General features: G+C 40.5%; 1 protein-coding gene across 1 annotated transcript in view; it reads left to right on the top strand.

Annotated features, from left to right (window-relative positions):
• Nucleotides 1–15,822, top strand: part of DARS1 (aspartyl-tRNA synthetase 1) — a 49,843-nt gene extending 34,021 nt beyond the window's left edge. Inside the window, exons 8-16 of the mRNA XM_033164054.1 lie at nt 3,295–3,406; nt 4,881–5,015; nt 6,346–6,493; nt 9,013–9,159; nt 10,752–10,794; nt 11,110–11,190; nt 11,781–11,892; nt 13,060–13,131; nt 15,268–15,822. Of these exons, the coding sequence (XP_033019945.1) occupies nt 3,295–3,406; nt 4,881–5,015; nt 6,346–6,493; nt 9,013–9,159; nt 10,752–10,794; nt 11,110–11,190; nt 11,781–11,892; nt 13,060–13,131; nt 15,268–15,359 (942 nt within the window). The 3' untranslated portion in view covers nt 15,360–15,822. The remainder of the gene's footprint in view (nt 1–3,294; nt 3,407–4,880; nt 5,016–6,345; nt 6,494–9,012; nt 9,160–10,751; nt 10,795–11,109; nt 11,191–11,780; nt 11,893–13,059; nt 13,132–15,267) is intronic.
• The last annotated feature ends 3,475 nt before the right edge of the window (nt 15,823–19,297 follow it).

The following is a 19,297-nucleotide window of genomic DNA, read 5'->3' as shown; positions in this document are numbered from 1 at the left end:
CTAGTATACCACGTGAACTTGGCTTTAAGTCCATAAATAGGTAGCTATGCCTGTTATAGCTAATTAGAAAGTTCAAGATAGATTGATCCAGGTGACTTGGAAGCATGGTTCTTATCAAGCTAGTAAGATTAGAATCCTTCTGCAGGTAGAAAAGAGCATTACATCTGATATGTTTCATTTTTAATGCACTTGCTGCTATTGTAGATTTTATACAAATCCAACACTTGTAGTAAACATCATAGAGCTTCAGCCTGAATAACTGGCCACTGTCAACACTAGTAAAAAAATAAATTTATTTTAAAAAGGGACTTTGTAATTCCAAGAAACAGTAAACCTAAAGAGATTCCTGTATCTGGACCAAAAAAAGGAAGTGAAAATCTTCTAGTTTCTGACATGCCGTAAGTAGTGGACAGTGGAAAGAAAGGGCAAATTGATACCAGAGTCCTGTAGCCTGTGGTTCAGAGATTCCTATGCTATTTCTTTAAGGTGGACTTCGGTTAGCAAATGAAGCTCATTCTTTAGCCACCATCAGCAAAGGGAGAACAAAAATTGTTCCCTTTTTTATTATCTAAGGCTTCATTGTGACACATTGAAACAAACAAACAAAAAGGATTTGCCCCAGTTGAGTTGACGTAAATGTTTTGGTTACATATCTAATCTAATCTGGGAATTACTCAGTAATAAATTAAGTAACAGAAACAAGTACAGCCTTTGTTTATCGTCTGTTCCCTAATCTGCATCTTCACTTCAAGGTCAGAACCTGCTTAAGGTTCAACTTCCAGTCTTGGGGATCTTGCAGTATATTTTCTTGAGCAGTGATCATTTGTCTCCATCAAATTGCTTTTCCACAGCTTTTGTTATAGGGTCCCATATCAAGAATTTTAGTTTTAGGGCCTGTGGCAGCACATTATGCTACTTTGCTAGATAGGTCATCTGAATTTAAGGATTAGATAGTAACTCAAGATTCCTTTTCTTTCCTAGTTAAATATAGAGCTCTGCTGTACTAAAACTTAGCCCCTGGATTAGAATTCATTGGCCAGGGTTTGGTCGATGGAGGTTAGTTTGCTATTTAGGGGTCTTATTGTTAGAAGTCACCTAAAATATATTTAACATGATTTGCTTTCCTTAAACTTTTGAGTAAGGAGGAAGATATCGATTGAAATAAAAGAGCAACCAAATGCTGCTTATTGACAGGAATCTATTAGTTCTCTGGCTTTGGCCTTATATAGGGACAGACCATTCATCCATCTAACCTAATATTGTTGACATTGGTCTTGTTCACATGTGACAGTGAGCCAAACTATGGCTTAATGAGATATGAGAATGTGAGGGCTCATGTGCCCCTCGCTTTTCTCCACCAGGTCTGCGAGAGAGAGAGAGAGATGGAAAGCATCTGCTTCTGTTTTTAGCACTAGAAATTTGCCAAAGCCTAGTTGCTTGTGAAGATGTTGAAAAATACACAATGGTTAATATTTTTTTTACAGCAGAACTATTTTTGATGGTAAACTAAAATGCAGTGTAGATCTGGCAGCACTTAGCAATAATAATTATAATTATAATTTTACTATTTATACCCTGACCATCTGGCTGGCTTTCCCCATATACTGTACTGTACATATACTGTACTGTATTAACTACTAGCCTAGTTAACAAAATAGCCCATTAGATTGTATAATACATTCAGGCTGTTGTAATGAACTCAAAAGGCAAACTCTATATTCAGTCCATTGCTCTTATTACTTAGCAAGACAGCAAATTATCAAGTGCACTCCAACAAACATGTTGTGCAAGCATTTGTATATATTTTTAAATGTAGGCTAAATATATTATGGGGGTGGTGGTGAGACTAAGCCTCTGGTGGTCGCTTAGTTTTCACTCCCTTCTACGAGTCTTTTTGTTTTGTTTGGGCAGAACACAGCCGTGTGTGCGTCACATTAAGTACATCTCATGCTGTGCTTCCTTGCATCTATGCCTCCTGTACTTTGCATTGCTTTGTTAGAGATGAGCCTGTATGTTTGTTAGAGATGAGCCTCTGCACTTCAAGGCAGACTTTATTTCCACCAATCAGCTGAAAACAAAGTCAGGTTGCACTGAACTCTCTACTTTAGGAAAGCAGTGTGACTGTGGTTAAGATCTCACGTGGCTAAAAACAAAACGGGGAAAAAACACCAAACCAGCAAGATGGTACCAGCCACTTTCTCGCACTATTTTAATTAACTAGAATCTGTAACTTTCCAGTGAAGAAATGAAAGCAAGCTTTGGTTTAAAAAATGCAGTCTGTTGTATTTAAAACAAAAACGAAAAGGCAACTGTATTTGAAAACAAAAAACCCTGACAGATGTATCACATTTGTATTTGTTTCTGCACATCTGTGGCTGGGTGTCATGTCATGTGAAAAACCACACATCTCAACCTAACTGAAAAGGTAGGCATCTTGAAAAAGTTGCAGTAAACAGAACAGTGACGCACATCCTTATTTTAGGAGGCGGGAGGGGGGGGGAGGATAAAAAATGCCATTACTGTATAGACACATGCAGCTGTATGTTGCCAACGCAGTTGTGGGTTTGCTTTTAACTATTCTTTATTTTTTTCTTCACAATAAACCTCAAGGTTCTTGATCTGCATAGCATGCTGGTATGCTAACTGTTTTGCAAGCAAGCAATCTCTGATCTCTGAGGTGTATCAAGCTTGTCTCTGTTTTGGAAGAAGAACTATTGTATTGGAGGGGGGAAATGGCAGAGTGTGCCCCCCCAACAACACCCATCACTGCATTAGATTTTACCTTCAACTCCTGTTTTGAGTTGACTTTTCTTTTCTGTGTGTGGGTGATGGGAGTGGGTGACTTTGTATGGCCTTTCTCAATATATTTTATCAATTTGGTGCTTTCATCTAGTTTACATTAAACATTATTTTTACTTATATATATCCATTGTGGATGAGTGCTACGACTAATGTGGAGCAGATTCAGCCATTGGTAGCAGAATGCTATAATGTCGTTCTGTAGGAGACAGTCCTACCTTTGTAACTTTTGTCTAAACACCTTACCTATATAGTATATATGATGAATAAAAGCTAATCAACCCCTTTGCCTCAACTGTTGCTACAGATTTTTAGCAGTTTCTCTTGTTCTTTTTGTGCAAACCTATCAGAAAGTTTCCTCTGCAGCCCCTTGGGTAATAACAATTTCTCTTGAGAGAACTGTTTAATGATATTCATTGTCCTGATACAATTCAAACAGTGTCCAGCAAGTGAAATAAAGCTAGAAATCTTATTGTAATATCTTCCCTTTAACAGACCTCCACAAGCCAAGCTGTCTTTCGCCTGCAGTCTGGCATTTGCCAGCTTTTTCGAGAAACACTCATTCACAAGGGGTTTGTGGAAATTCAGACTCCAAAGATTATTTCTGGTATGTACTGTTTATTTGTAATGGATTCAAATAAGTTCACAATTTTGGAGGCAGTACAGGTGGGGAGGCTGTGCAGGTGGGGAGAGGGGTGAGTGTATTATTGAACCAGAAAGGATTCATTTATTTTTAAGTAATCAATTGCACATTAAAACCTTAAAAAAGAGATGCTGCTGCATCCTTTAGAAAAACAGAAGTTGGTGCGCTCTCCAGTAATCTCAGGGTAGAGAAACAGGCTTATTACTTAGTATTTTGTGTAGGCTTTTCCATCTGTTTAACCAGTCTTGAAGCCCAGAAAAATGAGCTAGCCTGCAGAAAGGCTTCCTAGGCTGCTTGGGGCTGGCAGAAGAGAGACAGAGAGATCTATCTTTCCCACAGCAGCTAACTGCATTTATGTATTTGGTTCATATGAGGGGGGTGGGGGGCTTCTCCTGTTCCTTTCTTGGTTTGTTTGCTGGACACAGGGTGGATATACTGCTTCATTTCTCCTTTGCCAGCCTGTTCACTCCTCTACACGGAGCTCCTTGTCACCAGTGGCTACTAGGCTACTGCTTAAATACAAGGCTGCTTTAAACCAAAGGCTATATAAAAAGCATAGAAAACAAGTGATATTGTCTAGTTACAGCAGTGGCTGGCAACAACCAAATCAAGTGCCCACTGGGACCTACAGACAAGCCACCCACCTGCCCCCTCTCACTGCCATTGGCTGTGTGAAGCCAAAAGCCATAGTCTGGACAGGAGTGGAAATAGTAAAATATGGATTGCAACGCCACATTCTTACTGAAGTTCCTCCCTTCTCCTATAAAACCCCACCTGAATGCCTCATGCCACATTCCTCCTCTTCTGGAGCAGGCAATTTAGCTTGCCTTGGTTTTAAGTCCACTTTAGCGCCATAGAAAGGGAAAGAAGGTGAGAATTGGGGTTGGAAGGTTGCTCTTCGTTCCAGTATATTGCAGAAGGCTTGGGCCTGTCGACCCTAACAACACGGACCTAGGTGATACCAAATGTGTCAGGCATTATTACTATGGCCAGCCCTATTTTTAGGTAGTGTGTGGCAGTTGCTTCAGGTGCTGGGGTGGTGGCAGCAGTCCTTACAGCCATTCCTCCTGAACTCTGAGGCCATTCACCTTTGCTGGACATCAGAGCTGTGTATACCCTCCCTACAACACTGGCGTTGGGTCTGTCCGAGATGCTATCCTATTGACCGTGTTGGAGTAAGATTCATTTGCCAGGCAGCTTCTATATGTGGAGTGGCGGTAGTGTTGGAGGGGAAGTGCCATCTTGTAATTTACCTCAGTCAGCAAAATGGTGCTGGCTGGTGTCTTCTGACCCTGGGAGAAAGTGTTTAAACACTCCATTTTAATCTCTGAAAGTGTACATGCTGAATCGTAAGTTGCATGCAATAATTGAAGGAATCAAGAAACGTACATCACTTAAGTTTGCTCCTGCTTTATAGATAAATGCATTTATTTTTCAGCTGCCAGCGAAGGTGGTGCCAATGTGTTTACAGTTTCTTACTTCAAAAGTAGTGCCTACCTTGCACAGTCCCCACAGCTTTATAAGCAAATGTGTATCTGTGCTGACTTTGACAAGGTTTTCTGCATTGGGCCAGGTGAGGAAAGCTCTTTTGTTTTTTCCCCTTTCTTACTAATGCAACAGTCATGTCTCTGGAGCCAGCGTGCACTAAATGTTCAGGTTATGCACGTACTGAGCATTGTGAGGCCTTTTCCTTTCTAATCTGCAAACCAAACAAAAGTTTCATGCAAAGGCTGCTAATCCATATGGCAGTTTGACAGGTTTTGCAGGCGGAACAAATGTAATATTTTCAGCTGATGCGTGAACAGTGAACAGAGCAACGGTGTTCTCTAGTGGTTGTTGGAAGTATCATACAGCTGTTTTCTGGCAGAGAAAAAGATGACTGCAACTATAATGGTTAATCTCTTGATGAACTTAATAGAAGCCTACAAGCTTGGCAGCCCTAGAGGTTTTATTAATGTGAGCTTGCTGAAAATCAATACATCCTAAATTAGACTGTGCAAAATATTTTCATGTTCTGGTTTTTCACAATATATCAGTTTGGATTATCATCATAGATAGCATGTGCTTATCTTCCCTCTCCCCTTCCCTGAGCTATAAATTACAGGGGAGTACTGTACTCATTTTTGTATTGTAGAGCAATCTGTGCACCTCATATCCCCAAACATATTCTTGAATATATGAACCAAGTGCTGCACACCAACGCTGCACTACTTTAGCCCCCTCCTATTTCTTTTTGATGGAGAAAAATTGCACAAAGTAATGGTTGACACAGAGACCCTGGATCATAGGTAGCATAATATAACATGTGGGTGGAGATGGAGATAAGAGCTACTTTTCCATGGCAGGAGAAACACCACCCTGTGTAATATATGAAGTGGGGAAATAGTCTGAGATATACAAAAATATTTGTAAGCCTCACTGACTTCATTGTTGGCTTAAATTGTTTCTTGATGGTGTTCAAAGGACCTGCATGCACACTGGTGTGTGTTACTGTTCTAAATCCTCACTAGTTTTGGAATAGCACAGACTCTGCAGTTTTCAAGGTAGGAGCTGCGCTCTCAAGTCGCAAAAAAAAGCCCTGTATTTGTCCTGATCTAGTGCTTTAGCCCCCAACTCAGAGCATGGACAGCTGTTGTTGAACTGTTATCTCCCAGGGGAGCCAACAGCACCTCCTCCTTGCAGGATTCAGAGTCACTTGCAGAAATTTTACTACCACAATGACCATTTTGGTGTTTAACGGGTCTCTCTGAAAGGAGATTAGAGTCCTGTTTCAGATAAGAGCTATTGTTCTGTCTACTTAAAATAGTGATTTGGTGCTAGAGTGTCTGTCTGAAGCTAGTCTTTACTGAGACTCATTTGTTCGGGATCTTAAAGTAATTTATAACATTCCCCCCTTTGTATAGTGTTTAGGGCAGAAGACTCTAACACTCATAGACACCTGACAGAGTTTGTTGGTCTGGATATTGAAATGGCATTTAATTACCATTATCATGAGGTGGTGGATGAGATCGCAGACACCATGGTGCAGATATTCAAAGGACTCCAAGAAAGGTAAAAAGTAAATTACATGGCTATAGAAACAATAGAAAATGAGAGACTATTTAATGTTGTCTGGAGTGCCAGCGCTAATGTGAGAAAGAGAGTTTGTATCATGTCTTACAGGCAAGAGTCATAAAAGTACCTTGTTGCCAGATGGATCTGTAATCAGGATAACTTTTGACTATCTGTACACCAAATTTCAGCTTTTTCTGTCTTGCAAGAAGTACAGTTTTTGATACTGAAGTCTGCTAGCAGGGCACAAGCATATGAGGAACCACATGAGTAGAGAGAAATCTTTTTTCTTTCTTTCTACTGATGGACCGTAAGTCAGTGAAATAATAGAATGGCAGCAGGTTAAAGACGAGCATAAAAGCATTTCTTTGTTTCTCTAATGCAGTATGAACTAATGGAATTCATTGCCTTGATGGCTTCTTAAAAGGATTAAATAGATTCATGAATAGGCCTTTCTTGGTTATAATAGCTAAGAAGGAGCCTCTGTGTTCATAGGTGTTATGCCGCTGAACACATAGGTGACTCTCAATTCATTGCTCTGTTGGTGAGCTTCATGGAGCATCAGACTAGTCAGTGTTGGATACAGAGTGCTGGGCTGTGTGGTCCTTTAGTCTAATACAGCTTGTGAATACTTGTTCTTGCCCTGCTGAACTGCCTTTCAGATTTCTTCTCATACCTATACGTATCCTTTTTGGCCCCTAATATTCTTTTTTTTATAGACCAGGGGTGGGCAGAGAATACGCTTACAATTAAGGAACAAGTGCATCTTCGTCCAGGAATCTGTTTTCAGGGCCAAAATTGAGCACTCAGTTCTTTCACACACAAACCCATGGTCTCAGGGGTGGGCAGAGAATAGATCTACTGGGAGATCTCTGGAAGATCTGAAGTACATTTGATATTTGATTCTGAGTTGTGTAACAATAGCAGCAACTTTTGTTTCCAAGCTAGACTGCTGAAACAAAGATGATTGGGGCCAGGGGGTGGTGGTTTTGCAGGAATGGGTTGGCGTGAAAGAACCGAGTGCTCAAGTTTTGGCCCTGAAAACAAATTCCTAGGATGAAGATGCACTCATTCCTTAACTGTAAACATCCAGCCCTCTTTCTAAACTACTATTTACACTTGGATTTTGCTGGTGGAGTTCAGGTTTCTAGGGAAAAGCCAAACAGATCCCTTTGGCCTGAAATCCATTCGCCCCCTATTCTAGACTACAGAAAGGTAAGGATATATATGCCATGGGAATGATGTACAGCCACGTGGCCCATTTTAGGATTAGGTTGTAGGCCATGAACTGTTCCCTTTTGCTGTTTTCTTACGGTTGCTTGGGTGTTGAATATTTCCCCTCCCGACAACAGCTTCCTGGGCTGGGTCGGAGGGCAACCCACAGGTTTTGTGGATAGAATGGTAAGGCCATAAGGCTGCTCTTGGATTTAAGGGCTGCCACATTGTTGGTGTTGTTCAGTCGTGTCCGACTCTTCGTGACCCCATGGACCAGAGCACGCCAGGCATGCCTATCCTTCACTGCCTCTCGCAGTTTGGCCAAACTCATGTTAGTAGCTTCGAGAACACTGTCCAACCATCTCATCCTCTGTCGTCCCCTTCTCCTTGTGCCCTCCAACTTTCCCAACATCAGGGTCTTTTCTAGGGAGTCTTCTCTTCTCATGAGGTGGCCAAAGTACTGGAGCCTCAACTTCAGGATCTGTCCTTCTAGTGAGCATTCAGGGCTGATTTCCTTGAGAATGGATAGGTTTGATCTTCTTGCAGTCCATGGGACTCTCAAGAGTCTCCTCCAGCACCATAATTCAAAAGCATCAATTCTTCGGCGATCAGCCTTCTTGATGGTTGCCACATAGCCATGTACATTATTACAGTTAGTATTGTTGTTTCAAAGGCTTAGCATGGTTTCCCACTTTGGCTTCACACCTCATACAGGACAGCTTCAAACCATTCTGGAGGATACTTAGGCTTGTAGCTTCAGAATTCTCTTGGACCACAGTCCCCTTCTATATGCCCAGCTTGAAACTGTGGCCAGGAGCAGCAACAACTTTATGCAGCTTTTTGTGGAAAATAGCAATACAGTACCACATTTACTGATAACCCCTACAGTTGGCTACCATAATGCCCTCATGACAGGGTGTGGCTGCCTGGAAACAGCAACTGGTTCAGAATACAGCAGCCAAATTGATTTTCCATTATAACCTGTTCTACTGTATGTGAGATTCATGGTTGCCAGTTTGTTTCCAGGCTAAATTCAAGTGCCAATGCTCGCCTTTAGGACCCTTTATAGTTTAGGCCCAGGATACCTGAGGGTCTCACATGTGTTCCTTCTTACTCCCTGAGATCTGATGATGAAAATCTCCTCGCATTTCAACCAATCTTTTTTGTTGGTGAAGGAAGTCAGAAAAGCATAGATCATAAACGTTGCATGGTGTCAGAGTGAGCTCTTGTGGCGAAGAAGGGTAGTGCCTTTTCTCTTCAGTGTTTTTGCTTTTGTTTAAAATGGCATTCTTTTTTACGTGGAGGTTTCAAACGGAGATCCAGACTGTGAGCAAACAATTTCCATGCGAGCCATTCAAGTTCTTGGAGCCGACATTGAGGCTGGAGTACCGAGAAGCTCTGGCCATGCTTCGGGAAGCTGGAGTAGAGATGGGGGATGAAGATGATCTCAGGTACTTTCATGTTGGTGGGAAAGAAAAGTGCCATATCTGTTGGTATTGAAGATGTAACCATTTCGGGACTATATGTGGATTACATGTCGCTGTGAAAACAGTTTATACGTTTGCTGGAATGCCAACACAAGCCTGTCACTGTTTTCCAGCTATAGGAATTGCCACCATTATGCACTCATGTACAAAACAGAGAAACTCCCCATTAAAATAAATCTTGTTAAGAATGGGATGTGTGAAAAGCACCTTAAACATTTGTTTCTCACCATTCTGAGTAGTATAAAATATCTGTTCCAGAATCCAAGCTCTTAAGTGGAGAGAACAAACCTGGGGGGAGCTGTCGGTAAACAGGTTAGCCCAAATCTGTGTGGCCCTGAAGTCTCTCTCTTGTCCCTTAATTCATCCTAGACCACCCAGAACAGTGTAACAGCTTATTCTTCCTGTAAACAGTGGTCTGTTTTAAAACAAACAAACAAACTGAAAATCCTCGGTCCTGGGATTACAATAGTGCATTCTGGAACATAAAACTACTTTAATGGAGAAAAGTTGATGTGATTATTTACCAAAACAAATATTTGACCTGTCCAGTTTATCAACAGATGATGCAAAGGCTTCTGATTAAATTTGTCTTCTGCACAAAATAAGGACGTCTGGCTTCCATGTTTGTGAACTACGTTCCTTATAGAGGCTTGAACATCCTACCAGTTTGGTTGTATGCATGCTTATTCAGAAATGCATCCATTGGAGTCAATGGGTCTTATTCCCATTTAAGCTTCCCTAGGAAATATTATTTAGACTTAACATAGTTTCTGTATAATGAAGACACACAATTCCATAAAGCAGTGACAGCTTACTTTCTGTCTGCTTCTCCAGATGGTTATGTGTTTCTTTATAGTCTCACAATATCTCAGGAGTAAACAAATGTCCCAACCACCCTACTGCAAAAGAAAAACGTGTAGCGTTGGCTCTTTCGCTATAAGTATTATAGTAGTTTCGTTTTTTAAAAAATCTCTGTGGCGCTTTGAATTGCCTGAAGCTAGCAACCAGTGATCCTAGGTAGAGTGTGCCTAAAGATCCCAATTGTGTACTGGAGAATGGAAAGCATACAGGGAGGGCACTCCCACTGCAGGAAACGAAGTGTACTATACCAGTGCCAGTCTTGGTTCTCACAGACACATTTAGCAAAACAATTGTGTACGCACTACTTTGAATGTAATATATGGAAGTGGAGTATACAAATAGTGGCTGCATAGCCACCTCTGCATACATACTGCAGAGTCTGGTCTGGTCCCTGTTAGTCATGTAGCCAAGCAGAGACCAGCAGGGAATAAAGCCCACTGCAGGCTTGGGTGGCAGGCAATAAAACCAGCCACTCCTGATCCAACATTTGGAGCTTGTCTGGCACCCATGGCCCATGTGATACAGTATCACATTCATCCAGGGTTGGCCTAAAACATTGAATGGCATGAGTGGATACACACGTATTTTCTCATTTGTGGGATTTACAGCTTTTCAAAGATTGGTGCATAAAGACTCAGAAACATGAACTACAGAAAAGCTGCTTTAATCTGAACCTTAAAAATCTTTGCTTTCAGTACACCAAGTGAAAAGCTCTTGGGTCGTTTGGTGAAGGAAAAGGTAAACCTTTTAAAAATTACTTTGAGTCCTTAATATAGCAGTAAAGTAAGTTTGAACAGGTATTCTTGACATAGGAAATTGTTACATTTGTAGCAGGTCATTCATATATAATTTTATAGTGTTGTTAATATGATGTCTTAGAATCTGCGTGATACGATCAAATTTAAATACCTTAAACTTGTTGGAATTAACTGATTAGCAAAATCATGTGTTGCGAAACTCCTCAAATTCTTAGATATGCATTATTTAGTTGTTTTTTAAAACCTCTTTCCTTTAAAAAAAAATTTTTTTTAATTTATATCTGGTCTTTTGCAGTATGACACAGACTTTTATATTCTTGACAAATATCCTCTGGCTGTAAGACCTTTCTACACAATGCCAGATCCAGCAAATCCTGTAAGTAAATTGTTGCATGCTTATCAGTGTTTTGATTGCTGTGAAATATGATGGAACATTGCAGGCCACTTTCAGGTGTCAGTAGGGGACTGGCCTGGCCTGGAGTTTGTGCCACAATTATACAATATTCATGTAGTAAGTTTATAGTCAGGTGTTGAGTAGGTATGGGTCTCATAATCTGAATTGATCATTGTCCTTTGCACAGGTTCCTTCAGGAACTAAAACCAATGCTAGCAGCAGGTGTTTGTTTGTTTTTCTTACTACAAGTCCCATGATCCCCAGTGGAAAAAGATGCTGCTATTGTACTGACAGTTTCAGCAGTTTTGAAAGCAGCAGACACAAGGGAAGGAGAGGCCTGCCTTCTCCGTTGGAAGTGGGATGGGATGGGCATAATCAAGGAAGATGTTCTTCGCAAGATGGGCTGTGTTGAATGCCCTGATTCTTCTTGCAGAAATCAAGCAGGGGTATTCAACTAGTTTTGATTTCGTGTGACAGTCTGTGAATGTCCTAGGCTTTATCTGCGCTTAACAACGGCCAAATTTTGCATACCATTTAACTGCTAGTTACTAAAATGTGATCTTTTTTTAAAGAAAACATCCAACTCCTATGATATGTTCATGAGGGGAGAAGAAATTTTGTCTGGGGCTCAGCGAGTTCACGATCCTCAGCTGCTGACTGAGAGAGCTTTGCATCATGGCATTGGTAATATTTCAGTTCTAGCTATATCATATATCAAACATATATATATATATATATATATATATATATATATATATATATATATATATTCCTGTCTTTCACTTTCAAATCAATGTATGCAACAAGGATATGAAGAGGAGAGATTAGAGCAGGAAATGGAAGCCTTATTCTTTGTATATAAAAATAGTGGTTAGATCTTGTTTTTTTAGTGTATAAGTCACCCCCATGTATAAGACGCCCCCTATTTTTAGGGACTCCTAATTAAGCACTACCCGTGTATGAGACAAGCCCCAATTTTAAACCTAATTTTTTGGTTAAAAAAAAAACACACCTAGTCTTATGCATGGAAAAACACGGTACTTACTATTGAAATTAAGCGGTATCTAACTTACTATGTTAATTTTGATGGGCCCTAAGGGTAGGATCTTAGTCTGAATCCAGCCCAAGTGTCTTAGCAACATATAACAAATGTGTCCAACAAGTTTTCAGCCACATACAACTTTTCTAAGGGTACCTGTTCCAGGGAATTTTCCCCAGATCATGAGTTTCTATTCTGTAAAATATTTGTCAGTCTCGCTACAATTATATTTCAGTTCCATCCACCCGAAAGCTCAGGGGACCATCAAATATGTTGAATTGTCAGGTGGACTTAAATGCAGGGGGATGCACAAAAGTGGATTTGGATACCTGCAGGTGTTTCAGGGTAATCATTTTATCACTTGGTAAACGTGCAGCTGTTAGTTGCTGAAGGGAAATCAAAGAATATTGTCCCCAGGTAGGATATCAGTTACAGAAAGGACAGGTGGGCCCCAGGGCTAGTGGACCTGGTGCCTTTCCCTGTACTATATTAAAGCCAAAAGCAATATCCTGTTCTTCTGTGGATTTACTTTTTTGGGGTGGGGTGTAACCCCTTAAACAGAGCTGCTGCTCCTATCTTCTGTTCAATTTTTAAACAGAAACAACAAGATCAACACAGCTTTGGTTACTAAGCACACTGGATTTGTGCAAAACAATAAGATTCTGTTGGAGGGGTTTTTTTGGCGGGGGGGGGGGTGTCCAGAAACTGAACTACTTTGGATTAATGTGTATTCTTTCTATTTATGCTGCATGCTTTTGCTGTGCTGCTAATGAGAATTGGATGTGAAGCAAACTAAACTATTTCTTTTACAGATTTAGAGAAAATTAAGTCTTACATTGATTCCTTCCGTTATGGTGCACCTCCCCATGCTGGTGGTGGCATAGGTAACGTAGCTTATTTTATTTTCATTGTATTCTAGCCCTGGATTATCATGATATGGAAGGACAGTTTTGCAACAAAGGATCATAGCATTTGAGCTTAATTCAGAAAGCTAACCTGGATGCGTATGTTTGAGAAACATCCTAAGCTTCTTATCTCTGAGATTCATAAAACAATCCATGCTTTAAGCTTTGCTTTCGTTTTTACAAGACAACTATCAAAGGAAATGATCGGACAAGATTCAAAAGCCCACAATCAAAGGAGAAAATCCTACTGCTTGTTAGCAGTGGTGTTTCCTTCCCAACCCCCCTTCCCACTAGTGGGGCATTGGATGATGAAGAAAGAAAGCAGTTGTTTATTTGATGGGGATTTATCCCTACTGTTAATAGAGATAATGATATAAAGTCTAGAATACTCAGTGCATTTTGATGAAACTCATTTAATTCTCCCCCACCTCCACTGGTTGTATTTGGAACAAACTTAAACATCACAAAGCTGGTGATTTATTTAACACTGGGTAGCCGTGTTGGTCTGCCATAGTCAAAACAAAATCGAAAATTCTTTCTAGTAGCACCTTAGAGACCAACTGAGTTTGTTCCTGGTATGAGCTTTCGTGTGCATGCACACTTCTTCAGATACCAGGAACAAACTCAGTTGGTCTCTAAGGTGCTACTAGAAAGAATTTTCGATTTTGTTTTGACTATGGCAGACCAACACGGCTACCCACCTGTAACTGGAACTATGGAAGGCACCACATTGAGCCGCATGAAATGGAAGGTATCTGAAGAAGTGTGCATGCACACGAAAGCTCATACCAGGAACAAACTCAGTTGGTCTCTAAGGTGCTACTAGAAAGAATTTTCGTTTTTATTTAACACTGTTTCATTTACAGGTTATGCAACTTGCTTTATATGGCAAAACTTTGCTGATTTTACAAGCACAATTTTGCAGGCAGTAATTAGCATATGACAAACACTGAATACTACAGCCATGTTACGCTACTCAAATACAGCAAGCAGTGGGGTACTATTCCATTGCTAACTGTTCTGGTGTTGCTTCAGCTTAGGAGGAAAGTTGTTCCAGGCTCTAGCCCCACCAGCTTCACAAACTTGGACATTTTGAAGGGAAATGCAGGTTTCCCAACCCCATCTTTCCCTCATATTGCTTATTGAGGGGACAACCAGGGAAGCATTTGCGGAATAAGAGAAGGTGGGATTAACCTACCTCACCTCAGCTAGGGGTAGATTTACGGAGAAGAATCCGTGAGCCTGGGAAAGGTTAATCAGTATATCTTGTAAGTGCCTCCTGCATTCTTTTCTTGGTAAAAATGGTGCTGGATCCCGTCTTTGCCAAACTAAAAAACCAAACAACTTCAGATGTCAGGCTTTCGGATTGGTGGTACTTTTTGCATAAGGCTGCTTTAAATACTGTATTAATAAAAATAGAAATTACATATTTTGAATTGACTATGCTAGTAGGATTGCAAGAAGTTTTGTAAGGAGGAATATAGGAAATATTGCAGGGAAAATCTATGAAAAGGACTCTTAATTATGGACTATTAAAAGTAATAGTGAAAATAATGAAATGCAGGAGTAAGAGAGGAAGGGTGAAAATCATTAGACAGTGTTGATGGAAGTCCTAGGCTTATAGCCAAAATATTGTATAAGACAAGAAGAGATGTTATGTGATGTTTGGAAAATATATGCAAAAATCAATAAAAATGTGTGTATGTATATGTATAAAGAAATTGTTTTGAAGAATTTGTAGCACTGATCCACGAAGTGGATTTTGAGCTTAGCCTGCTACGATGCAATGGTTTGTGCTGCAGATCTAATGAGCATGTGGTAGTGTTTAAATGATGAGAGCTCTCTCAGCAGAAGCTAATGGGACAGCCTGCTGTCCAGCCATGGGTTGGTTTGTTTCAATTAACCACTGATTAGGGTTTGGATGACCTGTTAAATTGCATTAAATTAAAAACTAAAGTGAAAACTTTCTATCCCCTCATGGCTGTACAGCAGAGGAGCACATTGAGTACAAAGCTTGATGCGACTCATGTATATCTGTAGATCTGGTTCATGTATATCTGTATATGTATACACCACTTGGTCTTCTAGCTGATGAGACTGGATTTAATTTTACAGGGTTGGAAAGAGTCACCATGCTGTACCTTGGATTGAGCAATGTCAGGCAAACATCCATGTTCCCTCGTGATCCTAAACGTCTAACGCCTTAAGGAGACCAGAGCGAGTTTGAAAGTTTGCTCCCTGCTCTGAACAATCTAGCATAAATGCAGTATGCAATGGATGTACATCTAACCTACTAAAGTGCCACAATAACAAATGTTCCACTAATTTATTACTAATAATGAAGTCAACCATTTTAACAGAACTGGGTCGTGGTGCAGAAAACGTAATCTTTTTATGAAACATATTTGAAGTTAAGGGTACTGTTATCATCTTGTACTTCACAGCTTTCTATACACTTGAATTTTAATAAAATTCATAGTTGTGTAATAAGGGGAGGACATTTGTTTTTTTAGAAATATATGGCAGCAGAGTAGAATTTGATCAACAGTAGTAAGAGAAATTGACAAAATAGCGAGTTGGAAACTGATTATTTTGAGAATTAACATGGGAAATACTGAACTCTGATCTTACATACTTATAAATGCAGGTTGCAATAAAACTCCCTAACTACCTATTTTGTGTGTCTCTTTTTTTTCTACATTGCAGAATTGGTCTGTATTTTTTGTCAGTGTGCTGTCTTGCTTTTCAATACTACAAAATAACTTTAAGCAGGGCATAATTATCTTGATCCCTGCTGAAGAATGAACTATGCTGGGAGCCTTAATAACTGGTTTGCCTCTCAACCTACTTACCTCACAAGACTATTGAGGATAAAAAGAGATGACCATGTATGTAAGCCCTAAGAGAATGTGCTTAAAACAGGCACAAGGAACCTCTGGGCCACAGCATGGCAGTGGCACTCTTGCTGAACTACAGCTCCTATAATATCTGACCATTGGGCTTGGTGGCTGAAGCCGGTGGGAACTAGAGTTCAGTGACATTACTTATACTTCCTGAGATTGTAAATCCTGGAACCTGAGATTGTAAGACTGGAACCTGAGATTGTAAGACTGGAACCTGCTCTCTTGTAAAGTGCCATGCACACTGATGCTGCTGTAAAATACAATAATTGGGTCTTGTGTTTTGAAATTGCAACTAAATGAGCTCACAGTTGCAGTTCTGTGGTTTTTTTATTTATTCAGGAGGTATATAATAATAATAATAATAATAATAATAATAATAATAATAATAATAATAATTTTTATCGCTGGCCAGATTTTTAAGGGATTCCGAGCAATTAAGCCTTGATATGAGATTTTACGGTGGGTTGCACCAAAGTACTGTGTTTCCCCCAAAATAAGACACTGTCTTACATTTTTTTTCCATCAAGAACACACACTATGGCTTATTTTCAGGGATGTCTTATTTTAACCTCTCTGCGTCGGTACACTGCATTGCCACGCCTATCCAGGCCATCTTAAGGGAGGCGCCGTGTCACTATGTCTTATTTTCAGGGTATGGCTTATATTGCGCAAATGCATAGAAATCCTGCTACAGCTTATTTTATGGGTATGTCTTATTTTCGGGGAAACACGGTATGTACAGAATTATGGTATCCTAATTTTCAGCATGTGTTTGGCCAAACTGCGGGAGGCAGTGAAAGATAGGCGTGCCTGGCCTGCTCTGGTCCATGGGGTCACGAAGAGTTAGACACGACTGAACAACAACCCATTTTCAGGGGCATTGCCATTAAAGATCCTGACACAGGAATCAATGCATACAATACATGCAGACACTTAGACAGATTTGGGCAAATGACACACTAATATTTTGTTTCATACCTTTTTTTTTAGGATTATCACTCAAAACAAAGGTCCGGGCAACAAATGAAAAGTGCAGAAAATGAGGACTATGAAGTCACCCAGTTGAGAAACCAAGTTAGGCAGCTTAGCTAATGGGCCAGCTGTGAGTACTAAGCACTGGCATATTCCCAGAAACATTTTTTAAAATGGGTTTGCCTGCGTGTGCGCGTTCCCAGCTCTATTTGTTTGCTAAGTGGATTATAAATAACTACTTATTACCACAATTTTATTGCTATTAAATCTAGGTTTCAGAAAGAGTTGTTTGTTCAGCTAATCCAACTGGAATCGATCAAATTCAATTACCTTTCCCCATGCAGAGCTAGTAGTATCTCTGGATAATAGGCTTTATTGGATGCTTCATCCTAATAAATAACAGAGTCACTCACTGATTCATGCTGAAAGGTTTGGAAAATGATGTTTTAGGACAAATGAATTTATTGCAGATCTCTGTTTGTTTTCTCACAGATAATCCCTTATGCCTTCATCCCATGTGTGGAAATGTCTTTGGTCCATATTGCTATGCTTAGTGTGTTCTTTTGAGTTGCTCACACAGATGACAGAATATATCAATAGTTCTTAAACAGTGGTACATGGTGCCCCGACAGTAGACAACCTATGAAATGCAGCACATTATGCCCATTAAGGGGGGTACTGTAAAAAAAAATGACAACCCTGTAGCAAGGTCTTCACTCCCTCTTTACTGAATAGATTAGCCTGCTGTAAGGATGGCTGCCACATGTTGTGTGTCTTAGTGGTCCTAGTTAACATACCTAGTAACTATGCAAAGACTTCTGCAGAAATCAACTCTAAACATTACACTTGGGGCAATTCCACTTCCATCCTCATGGTGAATGTCATGTGCCGTCATAAAGGTAAGGTAAAGGGACCCCTGACCATTAGGTCCAGTCGTGTCCGACTGGGGTTGCGGCGCTCATCTCGCATTACTGGCCGAGGGGGCCGGCGTACAGCTTCCTGGTCATGTGGCCAGCATGACAAAGCCGCTTCTGGCGAACCAGAGCAACACACGGAAACGCCGTTTACCTTCCCGCAGGAGCGGTACCTATTTATCTACTTGCACTTTTGACGTGCTTTCGAACTGCTAGGTGGGCAGGAGCTGGGACCGAGCAACAGGGGCTCATCCCATCACGGGGATTCAAACCGCTGACCTTCTGATCAGCAAGCCCTAGGCTCTGTGGTTTAACCCACAGCGCCACCCGCGTCCCTGATGTGCCATCATAGAATCATATAATTGTAGAGTTGGAAGGGACCCCAAGGGTTATCTCCTTCAACCTCTGCAATGTAGGAATCTCAACTGAAGCATCCATGACAGATCCAACCTCTGCTTAAAAGCTTCCAAAAAGCAGAGTCTACCACCTTCTGAGGGATGGGATAGGAGGGTAGATTCACAGAGTCTGCAGAACCCTTGTACATCAGCACACTGACTGTTGTCAGTTCTCAAATCTTTTTCCTCCCAGAATTCCTTTAAGTCTGTTTCTCCCTCAGTCATAGAAAGCCATATCTCAAGTCAGATCAATTAGCCCATCTAGCTTAGCATGGTCTGTATAAGAGATGGGGAAGCTGTGGTCTTTCAGATTTCACTTGACCACAACTCATACATACATACATACATACATACATACATACATACATACAGTTATTTTTATTTGTAAGCTGCATTTCAACAGTTCAAACTATGCTCAAGGTAGCTTATAACATGAAAAAATACATGACTACAACATAACAAAAGTAGTCATAGACTATAAACATTTTTTAAAAAAAATACACAACCAAACCCATTTCCACATCAAGGACAACAAAATCTAAAATAAATAAATTTACAGGGATTAGGGATTATACAATCGATAGGTACTAATTCTATATGTACCTATTTGTGACATTAATACATTAGGTACCCCTGACAGTTAGGTCCAGTCGTGGACAACTCGGGTTGCGTGCTCATCTTGCTCTATAGGCCGAGGGAGCCAGCGTTTGTCCACAGACAGCTTCCGGCTCATGTGGCCAGCATGACTAAGCCACTTCTGGCGAACCAGATCGGCTCACGAAAACGGCGTTTACCTTCCCGCCAGAGCGGTACCTATTTACTTGCACTTTCACGTGCTTTCGAACTACTAGGTGGGCAGGAGCTGGGACCAAACAACGAGAGCTCACCCCAATAATACATTAGTTCCCACTTAAATTCATTTGGGGATTACTTCAAATGTTCCCACTTGAAAATAAATTTG

This window comes from Lacerta agilis, chromosome 1, assembly GCF_009819535.1.
Source record: "Lacerta agilis isolate rLacAgi1 chromosome 1, rLacAgi1.pri, whole genome shotgun sequence".
Lineage (NCBI taxonomy): Eukaryota > Metazoa > Chordata > Lepidosauria > Squamata > Lacertidae > Lacerta > Lacerta agilis.
Note: the sequence above shows the minus strand (reverse complement) of the source record. Positions and strands in the feature narration are given on the sequence as shown.